Source organism: Petromyzon marinus, assembly GCF_048934315.1.
Source record: "Petromyzon marinus isolate PM22_M1 ecotype Great Lakes invasive population chromosome 78 unlocalized genomic scaffold, UKy_Petmar_22M1.pri1.0 chr78_unloc.1, whole genome shotgun sequence".
NCBI classification, from domain to species: domain Eukaryota; kingdom Metazoa; phylum Chordata; class Hyperoartia; order Petromyzontiformes; family Petromyzontidae; genus Petromyzon; species Petromyzon marinus.
This window is the reverse complement of record NW_027422625.1, coordinates 273,135-291,018: the sequence shown is the minus strand read 5'-3', so window position 1 is coordinate 291,018 and position 17,884 is coordinate 273,135. Positions and strand designations below refer to the sequence as shown.

At 45.4% G+C, this 17,884-nt stretch overlaps 1 protein-coding gene across 1 annotated transcript; it reads right to left on the bottom strand.

The window, feature by feature from the left end:
• On the bottom strand, nt 1-6,833 carry LOC142908254 (uncharacterized). The gene is made up of 3 exons (XM_076058705.1): nt 6,711-6,833; nt 4,974-5,044; nt 1-2,205 (listed from the first exon to the last, which is right to left on the bottom strand). The coding sequence occupies exon 3, from the start codon at nt 2,175-2,177 to the stop codon at nt 633-635; it is 1,545 nt and encodes a 514-aa protein (XP_075914820.1). The 5' UTR covers nt 2,178-2,205; nt 4,974-5,044; nt 6,711-6,833; the 3' UTR covers nt 1-632.
• Nucleotides 6,834-17,884: the final 11,051 nt, after the last annotated feature.

Genomic DNA, 17,884 nt, shown 5'->3' with positions numbered 1-17,884 from the left:
TCATTTTAACTAAATTGTATTACTGCACTGAAATATGCTGTATCAGGTTACATCGTATGAACATGAAGATATTTACAAAAATACACACCGTCTGCTTAACAGTGTATGTACAACATATTATTGTGTCATTCAAAACGAGTAGACCATTGCATGCTGGCGTTTGGGTCAAAATTGATCAGACTCTAAACATTACCCACAAACTCCACAACTGAGATGTCACATCAACCATCGCCCCCTACTGACAGGCTCTTGTCCACATGCAGGCCGGTGCAGGGCCACCACCTTGTGCCACACAGGGGCAGCTTCTACTTGGGGATGCTCTTCGAGTGTCTGAGACGAGATACGACACAAAACTCTGAATTGCCGAGGCGATTAAGCAAGCACCATATAAATGCAATTATGATAACATAGTCAACGCTTGGGAGCTTATTGCCTTTCGCTCCTGGTTAGAGATCTACCCAACCCACAGGTCCACAAAGACTGGCCACTGTTACGCTGCAGCTTGCACCTAGGAATTGAGTGTTCAACTTCACATTCTTGTCATTAAAGGCCTGTGACAAAGGTGCATCTATTGGAGCGACATCGTCTCAAGCTTACACATCTACCGGGTCTCCATTTGACTTTGTATTGTCTCAGAGGAAGTCCACCCACACCTCCACTTCCACAAACTGCTGGGAGTTGCCTCGCTCTGCCTCGCAGTCAGAATTCTCCTCCTGCTTCACGTTGCCTCCAACGATGTGAAGGTCCGATTTTGGAGTAGAATTTTCATCTTCATATTTTACCTTCACTTCTTCGCTCTTCACCATCACTTCTTCACATTTCACCTTCACCTCTTCATATTTCACCTCGATACCTTTAAAAGTGTCCAAGCTGGGATTTTCTTCCGGTTCTTGTTTCATGAGGGATGGTCTCATTGTGGCACTTTGACTTTCACAAGCTGATTTCAGACTCCACTCCATGTGGATCTTCTGATGCTTTTGTGTTCTCTGGTGTACATGAAGATTTGATGACTGTGCAAACGCCATCTCACACACACTGCACTTGAAGGGTTTCTCTCCTGTGTGTGTTCTCTGGTGTGTTACAAGAGTAGATGAATGTGCAAACACCTTCCCACACACACTGCACTTGAACGGTTTCTCTCCCGTGTGTGTTTTCTGGTGTGTTACAAGAGCAGATGAAACTGAAAAGGCCTTCCCACACACACTGCACTTGAAGGGTTTATCTCCTGTGTGAGTTCTCTGGTGTACATGAAGATGTGGTGACTGTACAAACGCCTTCCCACACACCCCGCACTTGAAGGGTTTCTCTCCCGTGTGTGTTCTCTGGTGTCTTTGAAGATTTGGTGACAGTGAAAACGCCTTCCCACACACACTGCACTTGAAGGTTTTCTCTCCCGTGTGTGTTCTCTGGTGTTTTACAAGAGTAGATGAATGTGCAAACGCCTTCCCACACACACTGCACTTGAAGGGTTTATCTCCTGTGTGAGTTCTCTGGTGTACATGAAGATGTGGTGACTGTGCAAACGCCTTCCCACACAGCCCGCACTTGAAGGGTTTCTCTCCCGTATGTGTTCTCTGGTGTAGTTGAAGATTTGGTGAATGTGAAAACGCCTTCCCACACACACTGCACTTGAAGGGTTTCTCTCCCGTGTGTGTTCTCTGGTGTGTTACAAGAGTAGATGAATGTGCAAACACCTTCCCACACACACTGCACAAGAAGGGTTTCTCTCCCGTGTGTGTTCTCTGGTGTGTTACAAGAGCAGACGAAACTGAAAAGGCCTTCCCACACACACTGCACTTGAAGGGTTTATCTCCTGTGTGAGTTATCTGGTGTACATGAAGATGTGGTGACTGTGCAAACGCCTTCCCACACACCCCGCACTTGAAGGGTTTCTCTCCCGTGTGTGTTCTCTGGTGTCTTTGAAGATTTGGTGACTGTGAAAACGCCTTCCCACACACACTGCACTTGAAGGGTTTCTCTCCCGTGTGTGTTCTCCGGTGTGCTACAAGAGTAGATGAATGTGCAAACGCCTTCCCACACATACTGCACTTGAAGGGTTTCTCTTCTTTGTGAGTTCTCTGGTGCCGTGTCAAATGTTCAGTACGATCCGTGCTGTATGCACACTGGTCGCATTGTTGCCTTTTTGCACCGATCTGCGCCGAGTGCCTTTGCTCCATCAGACCAATTCTGCAGAGGAAGCGACAGCTGCAGACAGAAAAAAATAATATCCACACCATCTATACGTCAGTATCGATGCACAGAGGAATGCATATATACAGTCACACGTGACTAACATGTCTATACTTATTCATATATTCATGTTATAGTGAAAAAGTCTCCCAAATTCATCACACGAGCTGTTATGGCACGCAATGAGGGCAAATGTCATAAACGTGCCTGGAAGCCGCTCGTATCTTCAAAATGAATGTTAACCCAAAACTCCGAGCACACAATTTCGGCTGTCTGGCTTCAAAAGGAATATTTATGAAAGCTAAATTCAGGTGACATAGCAAAGGGTGTTGAAAATAATACTATTTGTATTATGCAGAAATGTATAAATTAATGTTCAATCGCAACTTAGAGGTGTGAAGCCAGGCACAGATGTCCTTGAATGCTGGGATGAACAGTTCCGACTTCAGTTGCACGTGTGCTGTGATAACTTCCCGACTACATTCTTACAAAAAGTTCCAGAGGAAAACTAAAATAAACTATTGTTTTGATATAACCTCCGTGCTCAATAGAGTTAACAGACTTTCCTGCAAATACAAACTTGACCCTGTCACACACTCAAAGGTGGAGCCAGGATTTTCAGGTAGATGGGGCAACCCCTTCAGCAATAAAAAATGAGAGGAGTTGTTAGTAAGTAGAGAGTTGTTAGTAAGGAGTTGTTAGTAAGTAAAGAGTTGTTAGTAAGTAAGGAGTTGTTAGTAAGTAGGGAGTTGTTAGTACGTAAAGAGTTGTTAGGGAGTTGTTAGTAAGTAGGGAGTTGTTCGTAAGGAGTTGTTACTAAGGACTTGTCCCTAATATTCATAGCTCTTTCGGTAAAGTCACGTTGAAGGGAAACAATAAAATAATAAAATACATATAAAACAAAAAAAATTCTCACGACGTTTCGACCATAACACAAACGGTTGTGTTATGGTCGAAACGTCGTGAGAATTTTTATTGTTTTATATATATTAGTATTTTATTGTTTCCCTTCAACGTGACTTTACCGAAAGCACTAAGAATATGAATTGCTGCAGTCACGAAAGCTTTAAATCAAAATTTGACTTGTCCCTTGCTTTTTAATCAACGCGTATGAAAGGCATCACGCTCGCTGAAGGTGTTTGCCATCAGGGAAGTCGTGTACTGTATACGCAACTGCGCACAATTCTGTGAGTCGCTTGTAACTGCTTTGCCGTTAATTATTGCCAATTATGGACTCGGACTGTTGTCCTCTCATAGAGTCCCTGGCACGTAATAATATGCCACACGGTGGCAGTGGGGGTCGCAAAATGCTGATTTATCTATATATATAAAAAGGAAAATGTGTGGATATGTGTGTCTGGTCGAAATGTTTAGCATACTTCCCAACATGCTACACACTTGAGACTTGGCATGTCGGTAGGTTCCATATTGTACACAACGTAAAAAGAATAAAAATAGACTTTTAAATTCTGGGGGGGGGGGAGGGGGAGGAGGGTGGGGGAATGACCATGACGTTTGTGGAGTCAACCCGCAACACACCTGAGTTAAGCGCTCTGTAATGTTTACCCCTACCATATGGCTCTTCGTGCGCTGTACTTCTAGGAGGTGTTAACAGCGTGCCGGGAGATTTTAGGTGGCGCTTCGCTCCTGGCTGATGAAGCCATTGGCTTCTCGGAGTTTCAATACATATCTGTGCGAAGAACGGGTACAACGGCTATCTTAAATATAAAGCAGAACATTACACCTGTTTGTGTGACGCAGCAAAACCTCTCCAACGCTGTGCTCTGGCGTCATGAAATTTTCACAGCTCATGCTGTCTGGAATTTCTAAGTGAACGCGACTATTTTCAGCTCGCCACGTCATTCCCTTCCCGAGTGGCCAAAATCGACCTTGCGTAGAAGTGGATTAAGGTTAAATTTCCATTAGTGAAAACATCCGATTTAGGTTACTTGATTTGTTTCGGCTTTTTTCCTTCGTGCGAGCATCAACATTTCCGGGTTTTTCAGTTGAAATATAAAGGAATATGAAATGTATCCAAGACAAGAATCCAAGTCCCGGGCGAAGCCGGGTAGTGAAGCTAGTTATTAATAAACCCCAAGGATCCGATCGAAATTAGGGATTTCGATCGGATCGTTGGGGAGGAACGTGCCACCCCACCCCCACTGGCTCCACCACTGTCACACACTGGCATGATTCACAGGTCGTGGTGTGTCCAGACCCACGCCTGGCCACCTTCACCTGCTCAGTATTAATGCTTCCTCACTCCACCAAGTAATTCATTGAGGATAAATCAACACAGCCGAGGCTGCCTGTCTCTCTCACTCTCCCCGTGGTCGCATGGATTTCCTTCCCGATCCCCGGGTTTCCTCTCCACATGTAGAGAGTGAACACGGCCACGCGCCCAAAGTGAACACCGCCATGCATCCAGAGTGAACACCGCCACACGTCTAGAGTGAACACCGCCACACGTCTAGAGTGAACACCACCACGCGTCTAGATTGAACACCGCCAAGCGTCTAGAGTGAACACCGCCACGCGTCTAGAGTGAACACCGCCACGCGTCTAGAGTGAACACCGCCACGCGTCTAGAGTGAACACCGCCACGCGTCTAGAGTGAACACCGCCACGCGTCTAGAGTGAACACCACCACGTGTCTAGAGTGAACACCGCCACGCGTCTAGAGTGAACACCGCCACGCGTCTAGAGTGAACACCGCCACGCGTCTAGAGTGAACACCGCCACGCGTCTAGAGTGAACACCACCACGCTGTTGACAAGTCCCACCTTGTTGTTGTTGTTGTGGGCAGGTCGCTTCTGAAAACAAGAGCGGTACAGCAGCTCAACGTGGGCGTGGCCTGGTAAAAAAATAAAAAAAACTGTGACTATTTAAAACAAAACAAAGTTACAGAGTAGCGAGGCAGGTGAAGAGAAATTAAAACTTAAGCAAGATACTCTTCGGTTCTTTCGGTAAAGTCACGTAGAAAAAATAAAGAAGTGAAATAATAATTTCAGTTTCATTTATTTGGTATAGCCCTGTGAGCCATTCGGCTCTTGAATCGGGTGCAACCGCAACAAACAAAAACATGAACAAGAAAAACATCTTAAAGTGACTGTGACTGTGCAAACAGAAAATCCAGGGGAAAACAGCAAAATATTCCACAATAAGCACCGTACACCATCGCTGTGTGCAAATAGCATGCGACGTTTTGATTGCAACACAAGCAATCATCATCAGGTACAAGTGAAAAAGAGAGAACCTAGTAAAACTTAGCCGACTCTCTGTGTTGTATTGCATTACGTTTCTAACGTAACAGTCAACAACACCCCAGCTGGTTGATAACGTTCTTCCAAAGATTGCTCAATTTGAGAGAGAGACAAAACACAGACACGGAGACACGTAGACAGAGAGAGATAACACAGAGACACACAGAGAGAGATACACACATAGGCACACAGAGATACAACGCCTCTGTGATGAGGCCTTAAATAGAGAGAGAGTGGGGGTAGAGAAATTAGCAAGTCAATGCAAGGCCGTAGCCATGGAGTCAACATTGGGGGGGACCAAATCTTCCAGGGGGTCTGGGAACCCCCCCCAGAAAAAAAATGTAAATTTGAAAACTTATTTCCCGCCATTTCCTGCGTAAAATATTAACAAATTTCACTAACACATGGGATGGATTTTGTATTATTTGATACAATCATGTCTAATATTGTATTGTATTACATAGCTGTTTTTTTTACTTTTCTTGTTTCATAGTATGTAATGGCAGAGATTAGGGATTCATAAAGTACAACGCAATCATATAAACAGAAATCTATGCATTGTTATATGAAGACAAGTCCAGATTTTGTGGCTAAGGTTTAGCAAATTGTTGTTTTTATTAACATAGCATAGCAATTATTATTTAGATTTTTTTTTTATAGCAATATTATATATTGCTATAAAAATATATTGGGGGGGGGGGGGACATTTTGAGCATATTTGATAATTGGGAGGGTTGTGTCCCCCAATATATATAATAATTATAATATATTATAATTACGGCCTTGTGTCAATGAGAGATTTGGAACTTTGGTAACTGCAGTAAATAATAATAACACGAGCACACACACAGAGAGAGAGAAAGCACACTTAATAAAACTGAGTACAATTAGGAAATGTAATGCAACACAGAGAGTCGGTCAACACACAAGTAACGCATAGCCTGGTTGATTACTTTCTTACAAAGATTGCTCAACTAAGCAAGAGAATTGAAGCAAACGCGATCAGGCGAGGGCAGGAGGCAAGACCCCGCGTGGCTAGGCCCCGCGCTGTAAAGTTCCAACCTGGACATCGCTTCCACCACAACCACCACAACAACCACCACAACAACCACCGCCACAACAACAACAACCACAACAACCACCACCACCACAACAACCACCACCACAACCACCACCACAACAACCACCACAACCACCACCACCACAACCACCACAACAACCACCACCACCACCACAACCGCGATGAGAATTTCTCACCTCGGATTTCAGTTCACGCGCGGAGCGGCAGATTCCAGTTACCTCGTGACGTCACGCGGCTGGAGGCGGTGACATGACGTCACTTGCGGGGAACAAGACACTCGCCTCCCACAATGAGCGGCTCTGTAACTTAAATAATTTATGTTAATGAGCCTGTCCCATAAGTGGAAGGATGGGGCGTGGGTGCCGAACTCGTCGGAATAAACTCGCGACGGCTTTCACGAATATATTATGTTAATGAGCCGCCAGTCACCGTGAGTAGCTTTGCCCAAATAAGGATTGTACTTGAACAGATAACGAAAGTGACCCAGGCAAGAGTGACGTCACGCTCAAGGGCGCGGTGGACGGGGTGGGGTGAACACCTTGGTGACATTACGTCCCTAGCGTGGTACACCTCCCCCTGGCGTTTCACGCCGATGAGGTAATGCTGAGTGGTGACGTCACAGAGCGTGGTTGGAGTTTAAGTTGATTTAGATTCATTTTCCATTGCTCCCTCCCTTGAACAGAGACCCCTTGAGTGTGTGAGCTCAGCAACAACAACGTGGACATTATTGTGTACACACACACTGTGTGTGTGTGTACACTGTGTGTGTGTGTGTGTACACTTTGTGTGTGTGTACACTCTGTGTGTGTGTACACACACACTCTGTGTGTGTGTACACACACACTGTGTGTGTGTGTACACACACACTGTGTGTGTGTGTACACACACACTGTGTGTGTGTGCACACTGTGTGTGTATATGTACAAACTGTGTGTGTGTACACTGTGTGTGTACACTGTGTGTGTACACTGTGTGTGTGTGTGTAAACACTGTGTGTACACTGTGTGTGTGTAAACACTGTGTGTACACTGTGTGTGTAAACACTGTGTGTGTACACTGTGTGTTTACGTGTACACAGTGTGTGTGTAAACACTGTGTGTACACACAGTGTGTGTGTAAACACTGTGTGTACACACAGTGTGTGCGTGCACACACTGTGTGTGTGTGTACACTGTGTGTGTACACACACTGTGTGTGTAAACACTGTGTGTACACTGTGTGTGTAAACACTGTGTGTACACTGTGTGTGTGTACACTGTGTGTGTGTACACTGTGTGTGTGTGTATACTGTGTGTACACTGTGTGGGTACGTATACACACTGTGTGTGTACACTGTGTGTACACTGTGTGTGTGTAAACACTGTGTGTACACTGTGTGTGTGTGTACACACTGTGTGTGTACACTGTGTGTGTGTGTAAACACTGTGTGTACACTGTGTGTGTGTGTACACACTGTGTGTGTACACTGTGTGTGTGTAAACACTGTGTACACTGTGTGTACGTATACACACTGTGTGTGTGAACACTGTGTGTGTACACTGTGTTTACGTGTACACAGTGTGTGTGTAAACACTGTGTGTACACACAGTGTGTGTGTAAACACTGTGTGTACACTGTGTGTGTGTAAACACTGTGTGTACACTGTGTGTGTAAACACTGTGTGTACACTGTGTGTGTACGTATACACATTGTGTGGGTGTGTACACTGTGTGTGTGTGTACACTATGTGTGTGTAAACACTGTGTGTGTACACTGTGTGTGTGTAAACACTGTGTGTACACTGTGTGTGTGTGCCCACTGTGTGTGTACACTGTGTGTGTGTGTAAACACTGTGTGTGTACACTGTGTGTTTACGTGTACACAGTGTGTGTGTAAACACTGTGTGTGTGTAAACACTGTGTGTGTACACTGTGTGTGTAAACACTGTGTACACTGTGTGTGTACACACTGTGTGTGTACACACACTGTGTGTGTACACTGTGTGTGTGTAAACACTGTGTACACACTGTGTGTGTACACACACTGTGTGTGTACACAGTGTACACACTGTGTGTGTGTGTGGGGGCCAAGCCTCTACGCAGATTGAGGCAAGCCGAGTGGAGGCGCATTCTATTTTGACTTAAAACTTTCGTGACTTCAGGAATTAATATTCTTGGTTCTTTCGGTAAATTTCGATTTAAAGCTTTCGTGACTGCAAGGATTCATCTTCTTTGGTTATTTTGGTAGAGTCACGTAGAATGAGAATAAAACAATAAAATAACACAATAAAATTCTCACGACGTTTCGGCCACAACGCAAGCGGCCGTCTTCAGGTGAAAGGAAGCTCTGACGACAGGTCTGTTGAAGCTCTGACGTCAGGTCTGTTGAAGCTCTGACGACAGGTCTGTTGAAGCTCTGACGTCAGGTCTGTTGAAGCTCTGACGTCAGGTCTGTTGAAGCTCTGACGACAGGTCTGTTGAAGCTCTGACGACAGGTCTGTTGAAGCTCTGACGTCAGGTCTGTTGAAGCTCTGACGACAAGTCTGTTGAAGCTCTGACGACAGGTCTGTTGAAGCTCTGACGTCCCGACAGGTCTGTTGAAGCTCTGACGTCCCGACAGGTCTGTTCCTTTCACCTGAAGACGGCCGCTTGCGTTGTGGCCGAAACGTCGTGAGAATTTCATTGCGTTATTTTATTGTTTTATTCTCATTCTTTCGGTAAATTCACGTAAATTTTAAAAAGGTTACTTTAAAGAAAAAATTGTAATATAATAACTTAAATAATAAAAATAAATTTTAATTTTTACTCTTGTTTTCTATTTACGTAACTTTACCGAAAGAACCAAGAATATGGTAGGACATTCTCTATTTACTGCAGAGATTCAAGGTTCAAATCCGACAGGCACACCTGGCTACCCCAGTAACATTCACCACAATATGCACAGTCTGCTTCACGGCAGCTGTAAAACATAAGCGTTGTGTCATTCACAACGCACAGGTCATTGCATGTTGGTGTCACGGTCAAAATTGTGACAATTCCAAACATTATCCAGAAACTACACAAGGGAGATGGCGCGTCAATGATCGCCCCCTACCGACAGACTCATGTCCACGTGCAGGCCGGTGCAGGGCCACCTTGTGCCACACAGGGGCAGCTGCCACTTAGGGGGGGTCCTTCGATTGTTTGAGATGAGATTCGATACGAAACACTGAGTTGCCGAGGCAGTTAGGCAAGCGACTTATGAGTGCAAATATGATGTTGGTAACGTAGTGAATGCTTGGGAGCTTCACGTCTCTCGCTCCTGTTGACAGATGTACCCAGCCCACAGCTCCACAGATACCAGCCGCTCCTCCTGTGCAGGTTCGGCTACGTACGGTGCGAAAGAAGTTCCAGATACACACAGAGACTCACACAGAGACCCACAGATTTAGCATGGTTGGCTACGTACGGTGCGAAATAAGTTCAACGTACACACAGAGACTCGGAGCAAGTTTGAGTCGCGTGTAGTTGTGGGCGCATGTTGCTACTGACAGTAGTTGAACACGGTTGGAAAGACGCTGATAGAGACACACACAGAGACTGACAAGAGAGAGGTGGACAGACACAGACAAGAGGAACACAGAAAGAAAGATACAGAGACGACAGAGACACAGTCAGCGAGAGAGGCACAGAGAGGGGAACAGAGACACAGACGGACAGAGAGATGTTGAATCGAACAAACTTAACTCGCTCCATTGAAAGAGTTTCCTCAATCTTTCCCCATCCCCGGAAGTCGTTCCAGTTTCTATTTATTTAATTGTGTGTGGTGTGTACGTGTAAGCAATGCGGGAGATCGATGTACGCAGATATGAAAAAGATCAGCACACAAGACGTCTTTAATACTCTTTGGTTCTTTCGGTAAGGTCACGAAGGTAGAAAAAATAAAATAACAAAAAATAAATCACGACGTTTCGATCGCAACACGAGCGGTCGTCCTCAGGCGAAAACATCCAGACATTGTCGCGTCAGAAGTCACGTGAGCTACGTCACGTGACTAAGATAAGGTGACCCCCCTCCCCCCCCACCGTGACTCGCTCCGCTCTGTTGAGCATCGTTTTAATGCGGTGGGCTCACGCGAAATTAATTTCTGTAAGACGAAGGTACTTTGAAAACCCACTGACTATACTCTTTTAGAAATAGATTTTTACCCTTTTATCTGGCACCATAACTAACACCTTAATACAAGGGATCATGTTTGCAATAACCACAACACAAGCAGTCAAAATGCAATCAAAAAGAGACAACTTTGATAATGACATGCACTGTCCTAGAATTTGATTGGTCCACACCCGAGACGGCTTTTCTTAGAGCCTAGTCTCCACTGGTGTTGGACCAGAAGACGCCAAAAGGCGTACAACTCAAAAACAGCGCACTATCAGAGTATTGAGAGCTCGGGGTAAGCATTTACACTGATACCTCCTTTGCCAGTAGCAAGATATAATAACCACAACACAAGCAGACTGCTTGTGTTGTGGTTATTTCACACATGATCCCTTGTATATAGGTGTCAGTTTTTGTGCCAGATAAAAGGGTAAAAACCTATTACTATATCTTGCTACTGGCAAAGGTCTCATAGTATACTCTTTAATATAAGTGTTGTGTCCGTAACTAATCACACGGAGACGTCTGGTTGAGGCAACGCGTTTATTATAACTCTTTCGAACTCGGCTCTACACACTACTGTAACACGAATGGGTACGGCCCCTACCACGACGATAGCCTCCGGGAGTGACAGCCTCCCTTCTATCGCAGCCTGCACACTCCGGGCTCTGCTACCCACGGGTCCCTTAGCCCGGCGTTAAGGGAAGACTGGACGACCCGTCCCAGCCAGGGTACGGGAGCTCACCTCTGGTCCGCTACAACCCGGCTCTAACAAGAGCCTCGCTTGAAGGTCCCCGGGTGCTGGTCCAGTCTTCAGGTCTTCGGATGTCTTCAGGCTTGAGTTGGTGAACACTGCCCGGCCCGTCCAGAGGGCCGGCCTTTTATCCCCAGGTCGGGGTCACCCCTCCCCTCCTGACCCCCCCCCCTCCCAGAACATTCTGGAAGGTCTTATCTTAAGGGGCCTTAGGGACGGGTGGGGGGGGGGGTCAGGGGTGTAAGTCTCCGGTCACGGGGGGGCCGGGGGTTTAACCTTTGGTCGACCCCTACGCACCTCGCTATCTCTCGGCTGCCCCCTGTTGACCCGTAAACGTAGTGGCAGGTCAGCTTACAGCGCCTTGTTGTGGCGCTTACGCACAACTTCGTGACTAACGCTGCACGTTCCGTCGTTTTCATGCAGGGGGCGCTGCAAACATACACACCCCCTGCATGAACGACGGAGGAGCAGGGACAGACGTTCGATCGCGTTGGAATCGATCTGGAGACGGCGGTCTTCTCACACGGCCAGCTCTGTGTCGCCTCATCTCGATCCCGCAATCCCAACCAGGTAAAAGTCCGCATCGAACCGAACCCCCGGCAAGGCCATCTACTTAACAACGAGAGAAAATTCACACGAAATGTCGTTTTAAATGAATAAGCTTTTAATGAAGAAATACAATCATCTAATTCAAAACATAATACAATTCAAAGTTATTTCAAAACTTCCAAATGGAGCATCAGGTGCTTGCGTAGAGTCGTCGTTCATGTGCAATTTTTTTTCGTTACTTTCCTGGCCCCAGGCCGTAAATGGTTGTGAGGGGCGCCGCAGGCGGTCAGGCTTGCTTCATGCCTCGGTTGTGAGCATCCAGACGTTAAATCAGCAAGGAGCATTTCTAGTCCTAGTTAGACAAAATCTACGTCAACACGTAATACAAAATTATAATTCGTGTTGTCGAGAATGTATCTCCTCTACGTGTAACTAATGAATGATCCGAGTGTGCTCCCTATTTCAAAGACAATGAGTTGCTCCAGAGGGAGATGCTTCCTGAAAACACAAAAATACCTTTTGCCCTGTATCACAAGAACAATGAGTCTCACCTGAGTTGTCTGTACAGGTTACATCCAAAGCACACACTTTGTCCTAACATGACTTATTTCATGTATGACCCTTATTGACAAAATGTTACATGTACGCACACAATCAGACAAGTATTCATTCTAAATTATTGAGTCATTTTAACAAAATTGTATTACTGCACTGAATTATGCTGTATCAGGTTACATCGTATTAACAAGAAGATATTTTAAAAAATACGCACCGTCTGCTTAACAGTGTATGTACAACATACTATTGTCATTCTAAACGAGTAGGCCATTGGATGCTGGCGTCTGGGTCAAAATGTATCAAATTCTAAACATTACCTACAAACTCCACAACTGAGATGCCACATCAACCATCGCCCCCTACTGACAGGCTCTTGTCCACATGCAGGCCGGTGCAGGGCCACCACCTTGTGCCACACAGGGGCAGCTGCTACTTGGGGGTGCTCTTCGAGTGTTTGAGACGAGATACGACGCAAAACTCCGAATTGCCAGAGGCGATAAAGCAAGCACCATATAAATGGAATTATTAGACTAGTGAATGCTTGGGAGCTTACTGCCTCTCGCTTCTGGTTAGAGATCTACCCAACCCACAGTTCCACAAAGACTGGCCACTCTTACCCTGCAGGTTGCACCTAGGAATTGAGTGTTCAACTTCACATTCATGTCATTAAAGGGCTGTGACAAAGGTGCATCTATTGGAGCGACATCGTCTCAAGCTTACACATCTACCGGGTCTCCATTTGACTTTGTATTGTCTCGGAGGAAGTCCACCCACACTTCCACTTCCACAAACTGCTGGGAGTTGCCTCGCTCTGCCTCACAGTCAGAATTCTCCTCCTGCTTCACGTTGCCTCCATCGATGTGAAGGTCCGATTTTGGAGTTGAATCTTCATCTTCACATTTTACCTTCACTTCTTCGCTCTTCACCAACACTTCTTCATATTTCACCTTCACCTCTTCATGTTTCACCTCGATCCCTTTAAAAGTGTCCAAGCTGGGATTTTCTTCCAGTTCTTGTTTCATGAAGGATTGGCTCATTGCGGCACTTTGACTTTCACAAGCTGATTTCAAACTCCACTCCTTGTGGATCTTCTGATGCTTTTGAGATCTCTGGTGTACATGAAGATTTGATGAATGTGCAAATGCCTTCCCACACACACTGCACTTGAAGGATTTTTCTCCCGTGTGTGTTCTCTGGTGTTTTTTAAGAGTAGATGACTGTGCAAACGCCTTCCCACACACACTGCACTTGAAGGGTTTCTCTCCCGTGTGTGTTCTCTGGTGTTTTTTAAGAGTAGATGAACGTGCAAACGCCTTCCCACACACACTGCACTTGAAGGGTTTCTCTCCCGTGTGTTCTCTGGTGTTTTTTAAGAGTAGATGAACGTGCAAACGCCTTCCCACACACACTGCACAAGAAGGGTTTCTCTCCCATGTGTGTTCTCTGGTGTGTTACAAGACTAAATGAATGTGTAAACACCTTCCCACACACACTGCACAAGAAGGGTTTCTCTCCCATGTGTGTTCTCTGGTGTTTTTTAAGAGTAGATGATTGTGCAAACGCCTTCCCACACACACTGCACTTGAAGGGTTTCTCTCCTGTGTGTTCTCTGGTGCCGTGTCAAATGTTCAGTACGATCCGTGCTGTATGCACAACGGTCGCATTGATGCCTTTTTGCACCGAGCTGCGCCGAGTGCCTTTGCTCCATCAGACAAATTCTGCAGAGGAAGCAACAGAGGAAGCGTCAGCTGCAGACAGAAACAAAATATCCACACAATCTACGCGTCAGGATCGATGCATAGAGGAATGCATATACACACAGTAACACGTGACTTACACGTCTATACTTATTCATATATTCATGATATAGTGAAAAAGTGTCCCAAATTCATCACACGGGCTGTTATGGCACACGAGAGGGCAAATGTCATAAACGTGCCTGGAAGCCCTCGTATCTTCAAAATGAATGTTAACCCAAAACTCCGAGCACACAATTTCGGCTGTCTGGCTTCAAAAGGAATATTTATAAAAGCTAAATTCAGGTGACATAGCAAAGGGTGTGGAAAATAATACTATTTGTGTTATGCAGAAATTCATAAATGAATGTTCAATCACAACTTAGAGGTGTGAAACCAGGCACAGATGTCCTTGAATGCTGGGATGAACAGTTCCGACTTCAGCTGCACGTGTGTTGTGATAACTTCCTGACTCCATTCTTACAAAGAGTTCCAGAGGAAAACAAAAATAAACTGTTTTGATACAACCTCCCTGCTCAATACAGTTAATAGACTTTACTGCAAATGCAAACTTCACACTGTCACACACTGGCATGGTAAACAGTTGGTGGTGTGTCCAGACGCATGCCTGGCCACCTTCATTCACTCAGTATTAATGCTTCCTTACTCCACCAAGTAATTCATTGAAGATCAATCAACATCGCTGAGGCTGCGTGTCTCTCTCTCCATGCGGTGAGATGTTAACTACCTCTCCTGGCATACAGGAAGTCGTGGGTACGAACCCGACCCTGACGCTTGCTGTATATTTGGAGTTTGCGTGTCTCTCTCTCTCTCTCCCTGTGGTTGCGTTGATTTCCCTCTGGATCCCACTCCACATGCAGAGAGTTTTCATGCAGGAGGCGTTGCAAACCAATGCGCCCCCTGCATTAATGACGGAGGCGCAGGGACAGACGTTCGATCTGCGGACGGCGGTCTTGTCGCACGGCCAGCTCTGTGTCGCCTCATCTCGATCCCGCGATCCCAACCAGGTGAAAGTCCGCATCGAACCGAACCCCCGGCAAGGCCATCTACTTAACGACGAGAGGAAATTCACACGAAATATCGTTTTCAATGAATAAGCTTTTAATGAAGAAATACAATTATCTAATTAAAAACATAATACAGTACAAAGTTGTTTCATTTTCAAACTTCAAAACGGAGCATCGGGAGCTTACGTGGAGGCGTCGTTCGTGTGCAATTCTTTTCGTGACTTTCCTGGCCCAAGGCCGTAAATGGTTGTGAGGGGCGCCGCAGGCGGTCAGGCTTGCTCCAACCCTCGGTTGTGAACATCCAGACGTTAATCAGCAAGGACCATTTCTCGTGCTAATTCGAAAAAACCTACGTCAACACGTAATACAAAATTATAATTCGTGTTTTAGAGAATGTATCTCCTCTATGTGTAACTTTTGAGTGGTATGCCTTGTAACTGATAAATGATCCGAGTGTGCTGCCTATTTAATAAAACAATGAGTTGCTCCAGAGGGAGATGCTTCCTGACAACAGAAAAATACCCTCTGACCTGCATCACCAGAACAATGAGTCTCACCTGAGTTATCTGTACAGGTTACTTCCAAAATACACACTTTGTCCAAGCATCACTTATTCAATGTTTGACCCTTATAGGCAAAATGTTACATATACGCACACAATTGGACAAGTATTCATTCTAAATTATTGACAGGAATATTAACAAAATTGAAATACTGCACTGAAATATACTGCATCAGGTTACATCGTACTAACAAGAAGCTATTTTAAAACATACGCACCGTCTGCTTAACAGTGTATATACAACGTACCATTGCACCATTCAAAATGAGTAGGCCATTGCATGTTGGCGTCTGGGCCAAAATGTATAAAATTCTAAACATTACCTACAAACTCCACAACTGAGATGCCACATCAACCATCACCCCCTACTGACAAGCTCTTGTCCACATGCACGCCAGTGCAGGGCCACCACCTTGTGCCAAACAGGGGCAGCTACTACTTGGGGATGCTCTTCGAGTGTTTGAGACGAGATACGATACAAAACTCCGAATTGCCAGAGGCGATTAAGCAAGCACCATATAAATGGAATTATTAGACTAGTGAATGCTTGGGAGCTTACTGCCTCTCGCTTCTGGTTAGAGATCTACCCAACCCACAGGTCCACAAAGACTGGCCGCTCTTACCCTGCAGGTTGAACCTAGGAATTGAGTGTTCAACTTCACATTCTTGTCATTAAAGGCCTGTGACAACGGTACATCTATTGGAGCGACATCGTCTCCAGCTTACACATCTACCGGGTCTCCATTTGACTTTGTATTGTCTGGGAGGAAGTCCACCCACACCTCCACTTCCACAAACTGCTGGGAGTTGCCTCGCTCTGCCTCACAGTGAGAATTCTCCTCCTGCTTCACGTTGCCTCCATCGATGTGAAGGTCCGATTTTGGAGTAGAATTTTCATCTTCACATTTGACCTTCACTTCTTCGCTCTTCACCATCACTTCTTCACATTTCACCTTCACTTCTTCGCTCTTCACCATCACTTCTTCACATTTCACCTTCACCTCCACATATTTTACCTCGATACCTTTAAAAGTGTCCAGGCTGGGATTTTCTTCCGGTTCTTGTTTCATGATGGGCTCATTGCGGCACTTTGACTTTCACAAGATGATTTCAGACTCCACTCCTTGTGGATCTTCCGATGCTTGTGAGCTCTCTGGTGTACATGAAGATTTGGTGACTGTGCAAACGCCTTCCCACACACACTGCACTTGAAGGGTTTCTCTCCCGTGTGTGTTCTCTGGTGTGTTACCAGAGCAGATGAAAATGTAAATGCCTTCCCACACACACTGCACTTGAAGGGTTTATCTGCTGTGTGTGTTCTCTGGTGTACATGAAGATTTGATGAAAGTGCAAACACCATCCTGCACGGAGTGCACCTGAAATGTTTCTCTACCTTACTCTTTGGTTCTATTGGGTAAAGTCACGTAGGTGAAAATAAAATAACAAAAATCACGACGTTTCGGCCACAACACAAGCGGCCTTCATCAGGTGAAGGGACGAGACTGTCTGGAGGACAGCACTGGAGTGGAAGAAGCCACGCTTAGATCACGACCTTTAAGCTGTGTGTGAAGAAAAAGACCAAGCGCCTTGACAAAGGAATTAGCATATAATTTAGCATTGAAATGGCTCATTGAAATAGCTAAGTTAAAGTATACACATCCACAGAGGTACCCTTTGACAAAGGAATTAGCATCGAATTTAGCATTGAAATAGCTGAGTGATTAGCTTGTAACTGGTCACAGAAATATCTGTGTTAAAGTTAATGCTAAATTCGATGCTAATTCCTTTGTCAAAGGGTACCTCTGCGGATGTGTATACTTTAACTTAGCTATTTCAATGAGCCATTTCAATGCTAAATTATATGCTAATTCCTTTGTCAAGGCGCCTGGTCTTTTTCTTCTCACACAGCTTAAAGGTCGTGATCTAAGCGTGGCTTCTTCCACTCCAGTGCTGTCCTCCAGACAGTCTCGTCCCTTCACCTGATGAAGGCCGCTTGTGTTGTGGCCGAAACGTCGTGATTTTTTGTTATTTTATTTTCACCTACG